The sequence below is a fragment of the Rhinoraja longicauda genome, chromosome 13 (assembly GCF_053455715.1).
Source record: "Rhinoraja longicauda isolate Sanriku21f chromosome 13, sRhiLon1.1, whole genome shotgun sequence".
NCBI lineage: Eukaryota > Metazoa > Chordata > Chondrichthyes > Rajiformes > Arhynchobatidae > Rhinoraja > Rhinoraja longicauda.
The window spans coordinates 31,141,433-31,162,275 of record NC_135965.1 but is presented as its reverse complement, the minus strand read 5'-3'; the positions used below and the strand labels follow the sequence as shown (position 1 = coordinate 31,162,275).

The following is a 20,843-nucleotide window of genomic DNA, read 5'->3' as shown; positions in this document are numbered from 1 at the left end:
TTAAGATAAACACAAGTATTGTCTGCCGGTAACATAAGCCAAATGTAAAATCTTCTCTCTGTTTTACTTGTAGAAGAACCATATGAACAAATTAAAATCCATCATAAAAAGTTCTTAACAGAAAAATATGAGTACATCACTGATTACACATCTGTTGTAGGGGAGCGCATTTACCTTCTTGAGAGATTTACTGAGCTTTGGATCACTGATAATGAATATAGAAAACTTTATAAGGAGCATGAGATAGCAAAAATTGAATTATCAGTACCTGGATGTGGTGAGGCATATTTTAACTCTATGAAATGCCATGATATTTTCAGACCCATCGAAAGGCAACGGCAACTGAGAGTTGTTATAACCAAAGGGATTGCAGGCATTGGGAAGACTATTTATATTAAAAAGTTCCTCCTTGATTGGGCATTGATGAAAGCACACCAGGAGTTTGATTTTGTGTTTGCCTTTCAATTTTGTGAACTCAATCTAATGTCTGAGGAAAGATTAAGCCTGGTGCAGCTTGTGCAACAACATTACCCACACATGAAGCAACTGAGCGAGACTTTTCTGGATGATCCTGCCCGCTGTCTGTTTATTTTTGATGGGCTTGATGAAAGTCGCTTTTCCTTAGAGTTTGAAAACACCCCAGTGTGTTCTGATATAGCAAAGCTTCTACCTCTCCAGTCACTTTTGACAAATCTCATTAAAGGCAACCTCCTCCTTTCAGCATCTGTTTGGATAACAACACGCCCATTGACAATGAACCAAATCCCATCCTCTTACGTCGATAAAGTGACAGAAATACAGGGATTCCAAGATGAAGGAAAGAAAAAATATTTCTTGAGGAAATGTCAGGACAGGCAACTGACAGAGAAAATTATAAAACTGGTGAGGAAGAAAAGCAGTCTTTGGATGATGTGCCATGTGCCTGCTTTCTGCTGGATTTTGGCCACTGTTCTGGAACATGTTTTCAAGTCATGCTGTGCTGAAGAATTTAGTGGCAATACAGTAACTGAGGTTTATACCAATTTTTTAATTGTCATGGTAACATACCACCATCAACATCGTGGTCATGGAAAAGAAAAGGTTGGGAAAACCTTTCAGTTGTTTCAGTCTGATCAGATGGCACTACTAAATTTGGGCAAGCTTGCATTTCAATTTCTAAAGTCTCAAACCTTTGTCTTTTGTGAAGAAGATTTAAAATCCTTCAATGTTGATATTTCATCCATCTTTAGTGGATTCTGTAGAGAATATTATATTGAATACACTCCTCTTTCCCACAAGTGTGTCTATTCATTCGTTCACACTACAGTCCAAGAATATTTTGCCGCCCTCTATATTTTTGTATCTTATCACAACGAGAAACGCAACTTGATGTCATGCAACATGCTAAGCCGCTTTTGGGAAATCTTTCAAAAGTCCACCTTTTTTCAGGTTTGTAAAAATGCCTGCAATGAGGCAATTCAAAGTCACACTGGCCACTTGGATCTCTTTCTACAATTTCTCTGTGGGTTGGGGAAAAAAAGGATTCAGAAGTGCTTACAAGGTCTCCTCCTCAACATACAGGACTGGGAGGATGACTTGCAGAATACCAGTAACTACATAAAGGACCTGCTGCATCAGGACATCCATCCAGAAAGGTGTATCAACTTATTTCACTGCCTGAATGAACTGAATGACAAATCACTCATGAACGAGATCATTAGGTCTATCCAGCATGGAGTGCTATCCGCCCGAAAAATGTCACTTGCTGATTATTCAGCGTTGGCTTTCGTTCTGAAAACATCTGATATGGACAAGGAAGAATTTGATTTATCTATATGTAGAACAACGCCGAATGGCTTGAAAAGACTTTCACCAGTTATTAAATATTATGAAAAAATAACGTAAGTATTTTTATTCAAAAATAATTATTTTTTTTGTAACATAGGGATTATAAATGTTATTTTAAATCCAAACTTAGAAAGTGAACATACACAATGATTTAAAATTTAGTTACTTAGAATAAGGATGCTGAGTATGTAAACTTATTGTCTGATGAAACACCATTGAAATGTTTATAAAAGAATTGCATGGTAATCTGATCAAGTGAGCAGTTTGACAGGAGGATTTTGGAGTATTTTCTGGATTTATACTTTCCTTTGTTACCTGCTTCATAATAATGATGTGCGCCAAACCTGTTCAGTTTCTCATAGTATCAGGGTGGTGTGGCAACTTAGCTCTGGCACAGTGTCTTAGTGGTAGAGATGCTGCTTCAAAGCACCAGAGACCTGGATTTGATCCTGATTATGGGTGCTGGCTCTGCTGAGTTTGCATGATCTCTCTGTGACCGCGTGAGTTTTTTCCAGGTGATCCAGTTTTGTTCCACATTTGTTTGTAGGTTAATTGGCTTCTGTAAATTATCCCTGGTGTGTAGGATGCAAAAGTGGGATAAGGAACTAGTGTGCAGGTGATCAATGGTCGGCATGTATTCGATAGGCCAAAGGCCCTGTTTCCATGCTTAATCTCTAAACACTAAACTCCTTTGCCAACTAATTGTCCTTTTATTTTATTGCATTTGTTAGTACAGTAGTTTAGACACTTGTTACTCTATATTCAGGAGCTAGACATTAGACCCTGCCCTTTCAAATTGTGGTACTAATTTGCACAATAGATCAGATATTGTCCTTTCAATTTTGTATCAAGATGGTAAAGTGAATCAGATGATATCTCTTCTAATCTGGTGCTGAGTAGAACACTGGAACGGATATTGTGCCTCATACTCTAAGGTGGGGTGGCACATTGAATCACACACTGAACTAAAGAATGATTACTTACACCATTTTCCCACAGCAGGTACTTAAGAAATTGGGGGGTGCAAGTTAAATGCAACAATGCTTTAACATCAGACCATAGGTCCAGACCTCAAACTATTCATGCGCAATACCAGTTGAAAGAGAGAAAAATAAGTACCAGTGCACTTTTCTTTTCTGCTCTTTTGTAAAGGTTATTTCATCCATGTAACATGTCCTTTGAACTCCAGGTTAACAGGCACTATTGTGGATGATGAAATGATTAATTCCATCAGTGCACTGCTGCTCTCTACTAAAAATCAAACCAAGGAGTTATGGTAAGCTCTAATTTGGCATTAAAACCTTTGATTAACTATTTTTTACATCATATAAGAACCAGGTGTCAGATGTAGCGTAATCATATGTCTTTTACCTCAATCACAGTTGGTTATCACATAGAATGTAGAGCATAGAAAAGTACACCACGTGAACTGGCCCTTCAGCCCACAATGTCTAAACTGAACATTATGCCAAAATAATCTAATCTCATTTGCTTGCACATGATCCAGATCCCTCCATACCCTGAATATCCATGTGCCTCTTTAAAAGCTTCGTCCACTGAACTATTGTATCTGCCTCCACCAACACCCTCCAGCAGCACATTCATGGCACTCACTACCTTCTGTGAAGAAAAAAAAGTGTCTGAAGTTGCACTGAATATAGAATTTTTTGCTTGTTAAATTTGTGTAGGGGATGTACATGCTGTTATTCATTAGCCACATTCATAGAATTAAACCTCTGATCCGATTATCTCATTGCTGATAGATCATGGGTCTCTTATTTACCATTTGTCATAAAAGAAGCAACAGCAATAATGGCTCTTTTCAGACTCCAGGCCCATAATTTTCAAACAGTCAAACTAAACAATGAACAAAGATGGAAATTCTTGTATATTAAGGATAGTGGGGAAGCACAGTATTGCAGCTAGTACAGCTGTTCTTTCACAGTTCCAGCAACACTGTTTCAATCCCTACCTCTGGAGTCACCTATATGGAGATTACACTGTAATAACTTGGGATCCCTGTGATAACATGGGTTTCCTTTGGGTACTCCTGTTTCCACCAACATCCTAAGACATGCGGGTTGGTAGGTTAATCAACCACTGTAAATTGTTCCTAGTGTGTATGCATGTTAGAATCTGGGAGAAATTGGGGAGAATGTGAAGAGAATATAGTGAGATTTGTGTAGGATTAGTGTAGATGGATGCATGTTGATCATTCTAGAAACAGTGGGCCAAATGCCTTTTTTTTGCAATGTATGACAGATTGCCAATGATTAAGGATCAAGTATGATCAAGCATTTGCATGCTCTTGTTTTATGGCTAGATTGTAAATGTGTTTTAATTACATTCCAGCTTGATGAATAACACACTGGGAGATTTGGGCCTGAAAAAGTTGGCTGCTGCACTGATGAAACCAAGCTGCAGGCTAGAAACACTAATGTAAGACAACCGAGTTGCTTCTCAAATCCTTTTGATTACCGCAGACCATTAAAGAAAACTTTCCTCCTTATTCACCTCCCACTCTACTGTCAAAATTATGTTTTTTTTATGGGATGGTCATTGTCTTTTATACTTCATATGTAACAACTTTGTGCTCATTTTAATGCTTGTTCTCAAATATATCTTGTCCTGCCTTTATTCTGTAATGTTCTCTATCCCAGAAGCAGCATCTGAATTTTTCTACGTCTAGTTCAGAATCATTTCCAATCATTCTACTACCTGCATTCGTGTCCGTCAACCAGGGCCCAAACCTTCTGGATTCTCCCTATAAATCTCCAGCCATCTCGCTGCCTCTCTTAAAATATTATCTATCTGGTGAAACCTTTGGTGATCTGTGCTATCATCTCCTTATGTAGTTTAATGGCAAATTTTGTTTTGATCGTGCTTCTGTAAAGCATTTTGGGAAAGGTCACAATGCAAAGTAACTGCGTAATTCTTGGTGGATTTTTCATGTTTGCCAAAATATCCATAAGGACCTTTGCTGTGTGTCTGTTCCATTCTGCGCCGCACTTGGGATTTCTTGATGAGGCAGTTTAGGCAGTCTTTGCTCTGGATCAGACCCACAGTGCCCACCATAATGTTTGGGACAAAGACCCATCATTCATTTATTTGCCTCTGTGCTCCACAATTTGAGATTTGTGATAGAAAAAAAATGGTGATTAGTGCACATCCCCCCACCCCCCACATTTCAGTGCACCATAATATTTGGGACACATGGCTTCACAGGTGTTTGTAATTGCTCAGATGTGTTCAATTGACTCCTTGATGCAGGTATAAGAGAGCTCAGCACCCAATCTTTCTTCCAGTCTTTCCATTACCTTTGGAAACATTTATTGCTGTTTATCAACATGAGGACCAAAGTTGTGCCAATGAAAGTCAAAAAAGCCATTATGAGACTGCGAAACAAGAATAAAACTGTTAGAGACATCAGCCAAACCTTAGGCTTACCAAAATCAACTGTTTGGAACATCATTAAGAAGAAAGAGAGCACTGGTGAGCTTACTAATTGCAAATGGACTAGCAGGCCAAGGAAGACATCTACAGCTGATGACAGAAGAATTCTGTCATAAAGAAAAATCCCCAAACACCTGTCCGACAGATCAGAAACACTCTTCAGGAGTCAGGTGTGGATTTGTCAATGACCACTGTCCGCAGAAGACTTCATGAACAGAAATACAGAGGCTACACTGCAAGATGCAAACCACTGGTTAGCTACAAAAAGAGGATGGCCAGGTTACATTTTGCCAAGAAGTACTTAAAAAAGCAACCACAGTTCTGGTAAAAGGTCTTGTGGACAGATGAGACGAAGATTAACATATCAAAGTGATGGCAAGAGCAAAGTATAGAGGAGAGAAGGAACTGCCCAAGATCCAAAGTATACCACCTCATCTATGAAATACAGTGGTAGGGGTGTTACGGCCTGGGCATGTAGGGCTGCTGAAGGTACTGGCTCACTTATCTTCATTGATGATACAACTGCTGATGGTAGTAGCGTAATGAATTCTGAAGTGGATAGACAAATCCTATCTGCTCAAGTTCAAACAAATGGCTCAAAACTCATTGGCCGGCAGTTCATTCTACAGCAAGACAATGATCCCAAACATACTGCTAAAGCCACAAAGGAGTTTTTCAAAGCTAAAAAACGGTCAATTCTTGAGTGGCCAAGTCAATCACCCGATCTAAACCCTATTGAGCATGCCTTTTATATGCTGAACAGAAAACTGAAGGGGACGAGCCCCCAAAACAAGCATAAACTAAAGATGGCTGCAATACAGGCGTGGCAGAACATCACCAGAGAAGAAACCCAGCAACTGGTGATGTCCATGAATCGCAGACTTCGAGCAGTCATTGCAAGCAAAGGATATGCAACAAAATACTAAACATGACTACTTTCATTTACATGACATTGCTGTGTCCCAAACATTATGGTGCCCTGAATTGGGGGGACTATGTATAAACTTTGCTGTAATTTCTATATGGTGAAACCGAAATGTATAAAAATGGCCTTTATTAAAATCTGACCATGTGCACTTTAACCACTTGTGATTTTTTCTATTACAAATCTCAAATTGTGGAGTTCACAGGCAAATAAATAAATGATGGCTCTTTGTCCAAAACGTTATGGTGGGCACTGTATATTATTTCTCATTTGTGAGTAGAGGAACTCGATTGCACGTCCTATCACAATCACATCTTACAATAATGGCTACAAAATGAAAACCCTCTCAACAAAACAAACCTTCAATGTTCATGTAGATTTGGTGGACTGTGGCCTTCTTCCACGCTATATTATTAAATGGGTCTATGCATAATTTTTACAAAGTTTTGCACAATATCTTGGTATATGTGACAATAATAAACCAATACAAATAATTAGATAAACTGTTGATAAATTGTCGGACATTTTTAATGGTTTTGTAATTGTTATATGTGTGGCTGTTGTGAAAAATTGGATTCTGAATTTGGACCAAGAATGATACCTTAATAAAGTCTGTATCATTCACAGTCTAGGTAGAAATGATCTCTCAGAACAGTGTGGTGAAGACTTGATTTCAATTTTAAGGACAAATCGGATTCTGAAAAAGTTAGATCTGAAATACAACCGACTGAAAGATGCAGGAGTGAAGCAACTTTCTGTTGCATTGAAGGACACTGATTGTGAGACTGAAACATTGGGGTAGGTGGCTTTAATAATACCAATCTAATTGTACTCTTTATGGGTATTTTTGCCAGTATTTAATGGATGTCTATGTGATTTGTGCAGGTTGTGGGACAATGATTTTACATACTGCTGCTGTGAGGAACTAGCCCTTGCTCTGAAAACTAACCAGTCATTGAGAAACCTGGACCTTGGATGCAATGAAATTGGTGACCTTGGAATTAAACTACTGTGCACTGCAATTAAGAATGACGGCTGTAAATTGGAGAAATTAGAGTAGGTAATCTCATCTCTGTTTGTTGTATCTACTGGTAAACACATTCCAATTTTTGTATTTGGCAGTTGGTACAGAAGGAGTTTATAGAAGAAAAAAATAGAAAGAGAAATAAAAGTTTTTGAACATATTTGATATAGTTTCTGTTATATTTGGTGCTAAATGAATGATTAGAATCAAAGAAGCAACTGACTAGTTGATCATGGAATTTATTCACAAAATGCTGGAGTAACTCAGCAGGTCAGGCAGCATCTCAGGAGAGAAGGAATGGGCGACGTTTCGGGTCGAGACCCTTCTTCAGTCTGAAGAAGGGTCTCGACCCGAAACGTCGCCCATTCCTTCTCTCCTGAGATGCTGCCTGACCTGCTGAGTTACTCCAGCATTTTATGAATAAATACCTTTGATTTGTACCAGCATCTGCAGTTATTTTCTTATACTACCAGTTGATCATGGAAATATCTGAAAGCTGTGGTATTTCTTAAATTGAACTGGGGCACATCATTGGAAATATCGGGGGGAACTTTATTCTGTTTTTAACCTAAAGCTCTCCTTGACATTGTTGATGACAGATAATAAAGGATGGTTAATTCTGTATCTTAACTACATTGTATCTGACCAGGCTGGTGGTGAGATAATATAGTAAAAGCTATTCAATTTATTTAGGTCTTATCGCTAATTTTACCTTGTAGGCAGAGACACATAAAGTGAATGCTATACCTATAAAGCCCTCAAATATATGAACAAATTATAAGAAAATTAGTTCAGGGTAGCAGTTATGAGATGGCTTCTTGTATTCATCCTATCCAAATCACGAATTCCATCAACAAAATATTTTTCATTGCTTTACTAACAATATTGTAAGACAAATCTTATCCTTCTGCTCCTTTAAATTTATTTGAACAAAACATTTTAATGTTCCCAACCTCTGGTGTTATTCTTTGATCATAAATGCAGTCTTATTCTCCATCTGTGTTCCCTGTCCTTTAATTCAGTTGCAGCCCTCTTTCCTTGCATCTAATTGCTGAACTCTGTTTTTGACTACTGTAGATTACGTCAAACTGGTTTAACAGAGGAATGCTGTGAGTATTTCGCCTCCACTCTCAGAACAAGCCAGAGACTGATACACTTGGAATTGGGTTACAACAATCTTGGAGATGTAGGCATTCAGCGCCTATCTGAAGCATTGAAAGATTCCAATTGTAAATTACAAACTCTGGGGTAACTAAACTTTGACATTAATTTATGCACATTGATTTGTGAAAGTTTCACACAAGAGGGTAAACTCTTAAGATATATGACCGTTACCAGATATCTGGGTTTCAATTACTCCCTGTTGTGTCTGTGAGAGTCTGCTTCATGAAGGAATGATTTTATGTTGAGGGATTTGCAATTTTATTGGCGCTTTAAAGAATGAAACAAATTTTGTCTAGATAAATGTGATCGATGTTGAATTTTGTTTTTTTGTCAGTTTAATATTAAATAAATGTCTGCCTATTATGTTAGAATGTTTTAAATATACAGATTCCCAGAGAAATCATGGAAATAATAAAGAGGCATTTAAAATATTCGAGTCATTTGGAATAATTAAAAATTTGCCCACCTGAATCACCTCTCTGATGGTCAGCATCTTTGCCCAGCATAGTGTCTTTGGTTACATGGATGTCGACATGGACCTGTCAGAGGGCAGGGTAATTTTCAAAGATGAATATACAATACATCATGACATTCCATTTCCATTTTTTGAACTTGAGAGGCTTTGTCATTAAAGATTAAATTTGTGTGTCTGCAGTTTAAAAACATTTGGAGAAAGGAATCCTCTTCATGTGAATTGCATTGGGAGAAAGTTTGTTACTATGCCTGCTAATATTCTTGTTAGGTATTCCAGCCAAATCCAAAGTGTCTAAATAACACCATAATGAACACAATCAAAAAATATTACAATTCATTAAACTAAACTTATGTTGGCTTTTTCATGTTGGTTTAGTGCATTCTTGCATTTGTGTCTCAGAAGTTTGGAAGTAAGCTGATAACGTAGGTGGATTTATAAATCTGGCACTGTTCTGATGGGTGTGCTGCCTTTCAAAGAAGTACTAGAGTGGGTTCAAGCCTCTTTGTCTGTTTTGGTGAATGTAAAAGATCTCATGTCATTATTTAAAGAATTTTAAATCTTCCGGTCACCTAGCCTTGAGCCTCAATCAGCACCACACATTAAGTTGATTTAATGTAATTTAGTTTTGCTCTTTGTATTCCTATAATTGGAAATTTCCAGGACTTATAAAACTACAATAACAACACTTACAGAAACTACATTGAATATTAAGTGTGTGAAGTTGAAGTGTGAATATATTTCATATTTTAATATTAATACTTTCATTCTGTTTGGCTGTTTTCCAGGTGCACCCACACTACTATTAAAGTAAGGATTTTTTCATATGTGCAGATTTAACACAATTGGTGAGATTATTTCTTTGTTTCTTGCAGGCTGTATCGCAACAACCTGACAAATGCTTGCTGCCCAGATCTTGCAAGTGCCCTCATAGCTAGCTCTACGCTGACTGAGCTCAACTTGGCTAGCAACAACCTACGAGATTCAGGAGTGAAGTCACTTGTTGCAGCCCTGAAGGATAATAATTGTGCTATACAGGTAATAAGGTAAGATTGATTTCAGTTTTAATTATCCTTCCATTGAACTTGTATAAATTGAGGATTTTGAGGCAAATTGATACGCTATTATATTAAGGAACCTGATTTGGATATTTACCTCTCATGCACCTGGGGATTATTCAGACAACAGAAGGGGCCATGATATATTGTTTGCAGTCAAGCAAAAATTACAAGAATAGAATCGACAATGGGGAGAAAGGGAAGGTGGTGCAGTATCATTGTGAATGTGCTGTGGATCCCACCTCACTTGGTTCAGATATCTGTTTTGAGTGGATGCACAAAAAGTCCTGAATAATTACATATTTGATAGCTTTGCAGATTGGAAGAAGTGGGTAGGAAATCATCATCCCACTTAATAGTACTTAAATATTTGGAGCTTCGGCATTACTGAGTTTGTCTGAGTTGAGGTGGGGTTGAGTGTTTTCTCTGAACATGGTACCACTGTGTTGTGTCCGCTTGTTTCTTGCAGCTTAAAAGGCAATGGTCTGACTGCTGCTTGTTGTGAGGATATTCTTTCTGCCTTGAGAGTGACACGTACACTAAGACAGCTGAACCTCCAATGCAACAACCTGGGAAATTCTGCCAGTAACTTGCAGCACTTTGCACAACAATCTAATTGTAAGATAGAGTGGAAAACAGGTAAATTTTACAGTTTTATCATTTTCATCTGCCTGATCTGTTGTAATGAAATCTGTTGCTTTAGCTCACATTCTACTCCACATATCAGAATGTTAGACACTGTGCTCTGTGAACCAGGATCTGAGACACAGCCTTTGTCCTGTTCTGGGAACCAAGATTTTAAACTCATAGCCTAACCCTTGCTGTAACTATCAAGATCTAAGAGATTCACAATCCCAAGTCCTTCTCCAGCCACCAGTATCTGCAACGCTCACTGCCCCATGTCCCTTTCTGGGTATTAGTTTCCATATTACCTACCCATGTTGTGATGTCGAATCTTGGACATTCCCTGCACCATGTCCTGATCTGGATGCCATGGTTTGAGACACTCACTCTGCTGTCTTAATAACCCCCTCAAATTATATCACACACTCAATCACATCAATATGGAGGCCTGGACTATCTTTAATTGGGTTTTATCTTGCACTAAATGTTGTACCCTTTATCATTTATCTGTGCACTGTAATCATGTATAGTCTGTACTTTAATTGGATAGCACGCAAACAAATGCTTTTCACTGTACCTCGGTACACATGACAATAATAAAGTAAATTAAATTAAACTAAAAATACACCCTCCAAAAGAATTGTGGTGCATAGCAGTGATGACGCTGCACAGCAATGGTAATAATATGTTTAAAGACAGAAAAGGTATAAGATAGGTCTAGTGATCTTTTAACTAATGCCCGATAATTAATTCGATGTTTCATTTTGTATTTTTGTTTATTTCTCAAACCATGCAAATAATTATTTTATTCACAATCTGATAACATAACTGCATCATTCTTTACAATGGGTATTATACTGTCTATGAGCAGAGTTTTCGTTCCAGCACAAAAGAAAGTTGATTAGAATTATTATAAACTTGTTCAAACCCAGGAATTAAAAACTGGATGCTCAATCCTGGCTCAAGGGTCTTTTTCAACTGGTAAATTCACAAAGACTAATTTGCTCAGGGAAAATTGTTGTGGACTCTTTTGTAATGGATGTATCTATGACTCCTCTCATTATAAGATTATAGATTCCATGATCCAATGGCCAGAACTGCTACATTCTCCTTTCATTTGATTTCTAATGGTGATTCACCATACCTCTAAATACATTTCTCTTCTATGCACTCCATGGAATAAGATTGAGAAATTCTGCATCGCACCATGAGTAATTTCTCAGATCCAGCAGACGAGATCCAGGTTCAGCTAGGCCAACAATGGCAAGTGATAAGGGGTGGTATGGATAGTGGCACAATCTATTACAATAACAGTAACTCGAGGTTGCAAAATGCATTGTATAAATATAAGTTCACCCTTTTATTTTCTAGCTTCATTCTGATTGATTTGTGTATGCAGCAACTCTGTATCCACTGGAAGATAATGAATATACTCCATATATCCTCTACAGCATGAGAACATGTGCAATGTTTATAATGCTGAATACAAAATGCAGATAAGAATAAATGCTGTGCAAGAAAATAGAAAATCTATATAGCTTTGATTATTGTGTAAGGAATTCAATGTTGCAAATAATAATGTATAACATATAAGTATAGAGCAACATTCCAGGAAGTACTCTATATTTGAATGGATGGTGTGTGTAGTTTATATTATAAATGGAAACTTACACTGACTATGAAATTTACGCTGGAAATTGAATTTTGGTTGTCCATAGAAGAATACATTGTGACATTAATTTTAAATATGAATAAATGTGAGGTTATTCCATTTGGTGGCAAGAACAGGAAGGCAGATTATTATCTGAATGGTGTCAGATTAGGAGAAGGGGAGGTGAAACGAGACCTGGGTGTGCTTGTACATCAGTCACTGAAAGTAAGCATGCAGGTACAGCATGGCTTTCGTTTTACAGTGTTGGCTTTCATTACGAGAGGATTTGTGTTTAGGAGCAAAGAGGTCCTACAGCAGTTGTACAGGGCCCTGCTGAGACTGCACCTGGAGTATTGTGTGCAATTTTGGTCTCCTAATTTGAGAAAGGACATTATTGCTATTGAGGAGTGCAGCATAGGTTCACCAGGTTAATTCCCGGGTGGTGGGACTGACATATGATGAAAGAATGGGTCGACTGGGCTTGTATTTGCTGGAATTTAGAAGGATGAGAGCGGATCTTGCGGAAACATATACAATTCTTAGATTGGACAGGGTAGATGCAGGAAAAATGTTCCCGATGTTGGGGGAGTCCAGAACCAGGGGTCACAGTTTAAGAATAAGGGGTAGGCCATTTAGGACTGAGATAAGGAAAAAAAAATTCACCCAAAGAGTTATGAATATGTGGAATTCTCTGCCACAGAAGGCAGTGAAGGCCAATTCACAGGATGTTTTCAAGATTGAGATTTACCTCCTAAGGGATATTGGGAAAAAGCCAGAGCGGTGTACTGATTTTAGATGATCGGCCATGATCATATTGAATGGCGGTGCTGGCTCAAAAGGCCGAATGGCCTACTCCTGTACCTATTTCCTATGTTTCTAAATGTATTCCATGCATACAAATGTATTGTATTAGTACATTTACATAGTACACTGGTATTATATCTGTTATATTGGGCTAATGTGTAGGTTATATTTTGAATGGAAACTTAAACTAACTATGAAATTTACACTGTAAAATGAATTTTCATTGTTCGTAGAAGAATATATTGTGACATTAACTTACAAATGTATTCCATACATACATATTTATTGTATTAGTACATTTATACAGTACACTGGTGTATATCTGTATATTAATTGTTCAATGTGTGTAAAGTTATCATGTGAAATATATTGGGATAATACTTGTAACATAAATGCTGGCATCAGTGCCGAGAATTAGATGTGGTTCTCAGTTCAATTGTCCAACACTAGTGTAGGCTTCAGTGAGTGTCAGCAACTTCTGTTCAGTTGCTTGTGCTATTGTAGAGACAAGGAACTGCAGAACTTGGCTTACAAAAAAAAGACACAAAGTGCTGGAGTAATTTGACCCGGTACTCATGCCACCTTCATGCTGCTCGTTCTCTTCATTCCTGCAACTGGAAGCATGCCATGTGATACCAGCGCATTGGATAACTGGCGGAAGTGCGAGGGCATCGCAATGGGTGCCTCAGTCTGTTATAAACAAAATTCACTATATAAAGAGGTCTGTTATTGTAAGGGTTTGCTATACAAGTCGGGAGCATTATATAATCTGCATTTGGATTTCTTGTAGAAAATGTGGTCAGTTGAGTACTGCTAAAAATTGCAATGAGACGAAAGCAGGAAAACTATTACTGCTATGGTATGTCACATGGGAAAGGGAGGTTTGCATATTCCATGTTCCCTGCTGTTCATGGTCCTTTCATTTAATTTACGCAGAAAACTCAATCAAAACATCATGGCTGATAATTTGCTTTTGGGTGCAGCTTGTGAGGGTTCCAGCATGGTGCTTGATATATGCCCACACATATGTGAACATGTCATAATGCTACCATATTGAAGATACTATCACTACTGTGAAAATCCTGCAGAGTTCACCAGAGAGCAGACAACATGTAGATTTGAACTTCCTGCATAAAGCCTTGCATGCAACATCAGAAAATGGTGCATGCATTCTCTGTGCTTTGCATTGTTCAAACTCTTGTATGTCAGAGTTGCCTGCCAGTGACTGCAAGATTCACAATCTACAACCACCTTTGCAGGCGAGTGGGCTAATCTCATAAAAATGGGCTCTGCTAAGCCAATGATTAGCATTATGATTAACAGTTCATAACAATCATAACCAAGCAGCACAAAATTGGTGAAATACTTGCATTGGAAGCAATAGGTGATGATTAATTGTACATTGAGATCTATGATGTCTAACATCAAAAATCTGAGTAACCTGATATTACCACTTATTTAAAGCTATTCCTCCAAAATACAGCATCCTTGCACCCCAGTCTCAGAAATGAATCAGATTTTTAAATATCAATTTATGATTTTCCAAACAATACTTCTCGTAACAATCAGTCTGAAGAAAGATCGTAACCTGAAAGTTGCCTGTCCATTTTCTTCACTGATCCTGCTTGATCTGCTGAGTTCCTCCAGCACTTTGTGCTTTGCTCAAAATTCCAGCAACTGCACTCTCTTCTGTTAACCTTTTTTTTCCATTGAGAGGTAATAACTATGAATTTAAACTAACCATGATGAATGTTAACATGAGACCATTAAGCTGAGATCCATGATCATAAGGTCTGCTTCAATGACCATCTCTGTTAATTCATTCCAGCACCTATTATCCTCTAGCTAAACACTGTCAAGAAGCCAAGTAAATGCTGATGATAAAGAAATTTGGAGCAAGATGAAAACCGGTCCTTATGTAGTAAAGGATAAAGATCAGACATCAAAACATGACACTCGGAGTCATAGAAACTTATAGAACAGAAACTGTCCCTTTGGCCCAACATGTCCATGCTGACCAAGATGCCTCATCCACACTAGTAAGAGCTATCCTTGTCCCTCTAAACTTAGCCCATGTCCCTCTAAACTTTTCCTATCCATGTACCTGTTCAAATATCTTTTAAATGTTGTTATAGTACCTGCTTCAACCACTTCCTCTGGTAGCTCATTCCGTATACCCACCACTTTCTTTGTGAAAATGTTATCCCTCAGGTTCCTATTAAATCTTTCACCTTAAACCTATATCCTCTGGTTCATGATTCCACTGCTCTGGGTAGAAGACCCTGCTAATTTATTCTATCTATTCTCCTTGTGATTTTATACACCCCTATACAATCAACCCTCAGCATCCAACACTCCAAGGCATAAAGTCCTAGGCAGCCCAACCTCTCCCTAATAGCTCAGGCCTTCAAGTCCTGGCAATATCCTTGTAAATCTACTCTGCACACGTTCCAGCTTAAGAACACCCTTCCTGTAGCAGGGTGACCAAAATTAAACGCACTACTCAACATGCGGCCTCACCAAAGTGTTGTACAACTGTAAAATAACATCCCAACCAATAACTAGCATTTTGTAATTTTGGATAACCACCTTCACTATCTACAATACCATCCAATTTAGTGTCATCTGTAAACTTACTAATCATGCCTTGTACTTTCACATCCAAATTGTTGATATAAACCACAAACAGCAATGGGCCCAGCACCAATCCCTGAGGCACACCACTAGTAGGGGTGCCAACTATCTCACTCCCAAATACGGGACAAGGTGACGTCACCGCTACGTGTCCCACCCAGCCAGCGGCCACATGCTCCCCTCCACCAATGGCGGCTGCCCGGGCCGGGAGGCAGATTGCTACGCAACCTCTGTTAGGCGGCGCCCGTGCCCCCGAACCTAGACTGTCCAGAGCTAAAATGTCGGAAACCTAAACTTTCGGGACCTACAGTGTTGGGGCCTACATCGTCCGGGCCTACAGCGTCCGGGCCTACATCACCCCCTGGGCCTAATACGGGACAAGGGCGGTCCTTCAGTGACAGACTCCTTCACCCCAAGTGCGTGAAGGAGAGATATAGGAGATCCTTCCTGTTGCTGTGAGACTGCACAACCAGCACTGCCCCCAGCAGACGAGTCAACAATAACAGCTAAGAACACACAGAAAACTGATGACAATTTATGTATCTTTTATTTATAATGAATGATCTCTTGCTCTCTTGCTATGTTCTATCACCCCTAGAATCACGGCCATTCTTCAGGCTGAGAGTCAGAGGAGAGGGAGACACAGAGATAAGGAATGTAAGGGGTGAAATCAAAACATCAAAAGAGATGCAGGTCAAAGAAAATGTAGAATAGATCATTGTTAGCTAGGAGAAGGCGACAACAAAGCAAACATAAAAATTTAATCGGGACAGTCAAACTGGTCGGAGATCTAGGAAGTTAGAGGGATGGAGAGAGAGGAAAAGTTAGAGAAGTCAATATTCATATCGCTGGGTTGTAAGCTGCCTAAGCAAAATATGAGGTGCTGTTCTTCCAATTTGCACTGGGCCTCACTCTGATATTGGTCAGATTGGAAATGGGAGGGGGAGTTAAAGTGTTTACCAACCAGGAAATCAGGTGGGTTTAGGCAGACTAAGCAGAGGTGTTCAATGAAACAATCACTTGGTCTTGCCGATATATAGGAGAGTTCACACTTGTACAGTGGTGGATGAGGTTGGAGGAGGTGCAAGTGAACCTCTGCCTCACCTGAAAAGACTGTCGGGGTCCTTGGACAGAGTCGAGGGAGGAGGTATAGGGACAGGTGTTACATCTGCGGTTGCTGGGGAAAGTACTTGGGGAACGGGTGGTTTGGGTGGGAAGGGACGAGTTAACCAGAGAGTTGCAGAGGGAATGGTCTCAGCGGAAAGCAGAAAGGGGTGGAGATGGGAAGATGTGGCAAGTTGTGGGATTCTATTGGAGGTGGCAAAAATGTTCGAGGATTATGTATATGCGACGGCTGATCAGGTGAAAGGTGGGGACTAGGGGGATTCTTTCCCTATTGCGACTGGGGGGAGAGGGAGCAAGTGGTGGGATATCAAGGAGGCCCGCTTGAGGGCCTCATCTATGATGGAAGAGGGGAGCCCTCCCCTCAGCTCTCTGCAGACTCCTATCTACAGAAGTTCTCTGATGACTCTGCCATCGCCGGCCTCATTACGGGTGACGAGGACAGGGAGTACAGAGAACTGAACAAGGAGATTGTGGACTGGTGCCAGCAGAACTGCCTCCGGATCAACGCGGGGAAAACCAGGGAGATGGTGGTAGATTTCCGCAGGCGCAGCCAGGTCCCCCGGACACCGGTGAACATCCAGGGAATGGACATCGAGAGGATGGATTCTTATAAGTACCTGGGTGTCTACCTCAACAATAAACTGGACTAGACTGAAAACACCGATACGCTATACAGAAAGGGCCAGAGCAGACTTTATCTGCTAAGGAGACTCAGGTCCTTTGGAGTGCAGGGGGCACTCCGAAGGACCTTCTACAACACGGTGGTGGCATCGGCCATTTTCCATGGAGTGGTCTGCTGGAGCAACAGCATCTCAGCGGCGGAGGGGAAGAGACTCAACAAGCTGGTCAGGAATGCCAGCTCTGTCCTGGGTTGCCCCTTCGACGCAGTGCAGGTGGTGGGAGAGAGGAGGATGATGGCAAAACTAACATCGCTGCTGGACAACGGCTCCCACCCCATGCAGGACTCTGTCACTGGACTGAGTAGCTCCTTCAGTGACAGACTCCTTCACCCCAAGTGCGTGAAGGAGAGATATAGGAGATCCTTCCTTCCCGCTGCTGTGAGACTGCACAACCAGCACTGCTCCCAGCAGACGAGTCAACAATAACAGCTAAGAACACACAGAAAACTGATGACAATTTATGTATCTTTTATTTATAATGGATGATCTCTTGCTCTGTTGCTATCCATTTTGCTGCTGTAACACTGTTAATTTCCCCGGTGTGGGACGAATAAAGGAATATATATTATTCCCTAAAGAATGGTTCCCAAGGTATTGTGTATTTTGTGTCCTTTACTGTTTATTGCATAGTGTATGTTTATTAGCTGATTATTGGCAATAGTACTGTACATATTAACCCCCTTGTTCGGTAATAGCGGACAATCGGTAATAATGGACACCATTTATTTATTATGGGTTTTAAAAAGTACTATATTTACATATCTGTTGTGCTGTTGCAAGTAAGAATTTAATTGTTCCATTTTGGGGCAGATGACAATAAAACACTTGGCTGTTAATAACAGTGAGTTATCACCTTGAACCACAGCAATCCCTTTTGTGAAAGTACTTTCACAGTGTTTAATTTAGTTTAGAGATACAGCATGGAAACAGGCCCTTCGGCTCATCAAGTCCATCACCATCAATCACCCATTCGCACTAGTTCTGTGTTATCTCAGTTTTGTATCTCAGTAAGTACTACATAGTAGGGGCAATTTACAAAGGCCAATTAACCTACAAACCTGCATGTCTTTAGGATGTGGAAGGAAACTGGAGCACCCGGAGGAAACCCAAGCACTCAAAGGGAGAGCGTGCCAGCTCTACACAGACAGCACTCGAGATCAGGATTGAACCTGGGTCTCTGGTACCGTGAGGCAGCAGCTCTACCAACTACGTAACATTGCCACCCATAGATTGAGGGTGTGGCATTTTTACAATGCTCGGTGTACTCTTGATATAGTGTATCCATAATTGTGACTATCTTCAGGAAATGAATGACTAAATCTGTCTGCAGTTTCTTGAGGTGTTCCCCTGCTGTCTGCAACGAGGAAAGTTATTGCCAAGTCCCTTTCAACCATCTTCTCCCAGTGACCGAGAAACTCCTCCCAGAATCATAATGGTGCTTTCTATTCACTGAGAGGCGAATAATCTTCACTGCACAGTAATTCCAGAGAAATGCAGTGAGTAGCACCAATAACTATGCTCAGCCTTTCTCAACCTCATTAAATCCTTGGACTCAGTCAATTGGAGGGACACTTCTCAATTTCTGCTGCCCGCAGAAATTCATCTCCACATTATATTTGTTTTATTATGGCATGAGAGATGTTTCACACCAACAGTTTTACAAAAGAGCCAATCTCAGTGAATACTGCTGTGAACTAAGACTGTATCATCACCCCAACATATTTATTACCTTTGTCATTGCATTTTATCATTGCATTTTATCATTGTATTCCTCTGGTTGATCACCCCTCAGTCTCCCCTACTCAACGGAAAACAAACATAACCTATCCAATCTCTCCTTATAACCATAACACTCCACTCCAAGCAACATCCTGATGAATCTCCTCTGCACCCACTCCAGCATAATCACTTACTTCCTCTTGTGTGACAACCATAACTGCACACAATACTCCATGTGTGACCACTCCCAGGCCTCCCACCTGCCTCTCCACTGGGCCTTTTATACCTATCAGTTTCAGTAGAAAATCGAGCACAATACTGTTTAAATAGAGGAGATAATTGCATGCCGGAGCATTAATAGAAATGATAGTCAAATAATGTCAGATTTTACATAAGCAAAAGTGGAAAATATTGTAAAGGAATTTCTTCTTCATGAATTATTTTTAAGGAGTGTTGGAAGTTAGAGAAAAGTAAAAAGGCAATTCCAAATTTGATGAGCTCGTTGATGCATCAAAGAATATTTGCAACAAACCAGGAATGGAGGAGGACACAGATTTCACAGCTTTACAAGTCATGGTGAATAACATTGTGCAAAAAAAAACTCGGGTGAGAATGTTTATACTGAGACATTGTCAGACTCTGAGCCATAATACCTCTATGGTTAAGTGAATGGTGAGATAAGAAAGGGGCTTGGGTGTGAATTAAGACATAAGAAAAGCCAGCCAAAATGACATTAGAACAATTGTATCAAGAAAGAACAAAGGCATGGAAAAGGGCACTGCCAGATGAAGAGTAGAGGAAGTTTCTTCTGTGCTTAGGACAAAATTTATCTCCTAGAAAATCATTAGAACAGGTTATCTAGCAACTATCCAATCACTGTTCACAAGAGCTAGGTCTGTAAAAATCCTTTATTCCAACAGTGACTACATTTCAAGGCTGTATTAGAGCCAATGTCCCAAATTCATGGAAATCTTTTTTTTGGTAAAGACTATTTTTGATACACTCAATGCAATAATAAATTAACATGACATTTAATATGTAGGGATCTTTCCCATAAGTAGAATGTTTTTTTGTGCTCGGAGTATTTCCTGATAGAAGTATATAGAAACTATAAAATTATGAGAGGCTTGGATGAGGTAGATAGTCAGAAGCTTTTCAAAGGATGGAAAATCAAATACTGGAGGGCATGGGTTTAAGGTGAGAGGGGCAAAGTTTAAAAGTGATGTACGTGGAATTTATTTTCCACAGAAGGTGAGTGCCTGGAATGCACTGCCAGGGGTGGTGATTGAGGCAGATACGATAGTGGCGTTTAAGAGAATTTTGTATACGTGGATGGATATGCAGGGAATGGAGGGATATGAATTAAGCGCAGACAGATAAGAGTTGGTCTTGGCACCATGATCAGAGCACAGACATTGGGGGCTGAAGGGCATGTTCTTGTGCTGTACTGTTCTATGTTCTATTAAATGGGCTAGGTTTTTGTAATTTTTGTTGTTTTATGTGATACCCACCTTTAAGAATATTATTTCGATTATGAAGAAACTTGGTTTTCAACATTCAACATCAAGAATGTTTCAGTGTTTTGGAAATATTTTGACTTGCCACCGACTGCTTTCTTGCAACTTATAGTTGTACTTATACTTATACTTTATTTATTGTAATCAATTACAGCATCATCTCTTA

General features: G+C 39.5%; 1 protein-coding gene across 1 annotated transcript in view; it reads left to right on the top strand.

Annotated features, from left to right (window-relative positions):
- The first annotated feature begins 297 nt into the window (after positions 1-297).
- Positions 298-20,843, top strand: part of LOC144599074 (NACHT, LRR and PYD domains-containing protein 3-like) — a 47,621-nt gene continuing 27,075 nt past the window's right edge. Inside the window, exons 1-8 of the mRNA XM_078409796.1 lie at positions 298-1,880; positions 3,017-3,103; positions 4,180-4,266; positions 6,833-7,003; positions 7,091-7,261; positions 8,307-8,477; positions 9,741-9,911; positions 10,393-10,562. Of these exons, the coding sequence (XP_078265922.1) occupies positions 298-1,880; positions 3,017-3,103; positions 4,180-4,266; positions 6,833-7,003; positions 7,091-7,261; positions 8,307-8,477; positions 9,741-9,911; positions 10,393-10,562 (2,611 nt within the window). The remainder of the gene's footprint in view (positions 1,881-3,016; positions 3,104-4,179; positions 4,267-6,832; positions 7,004-7,090; positions 7,262-8,306; positions 8,478-9,740; positions 9,912-10,392; positions 10,563-20,843) is intronic.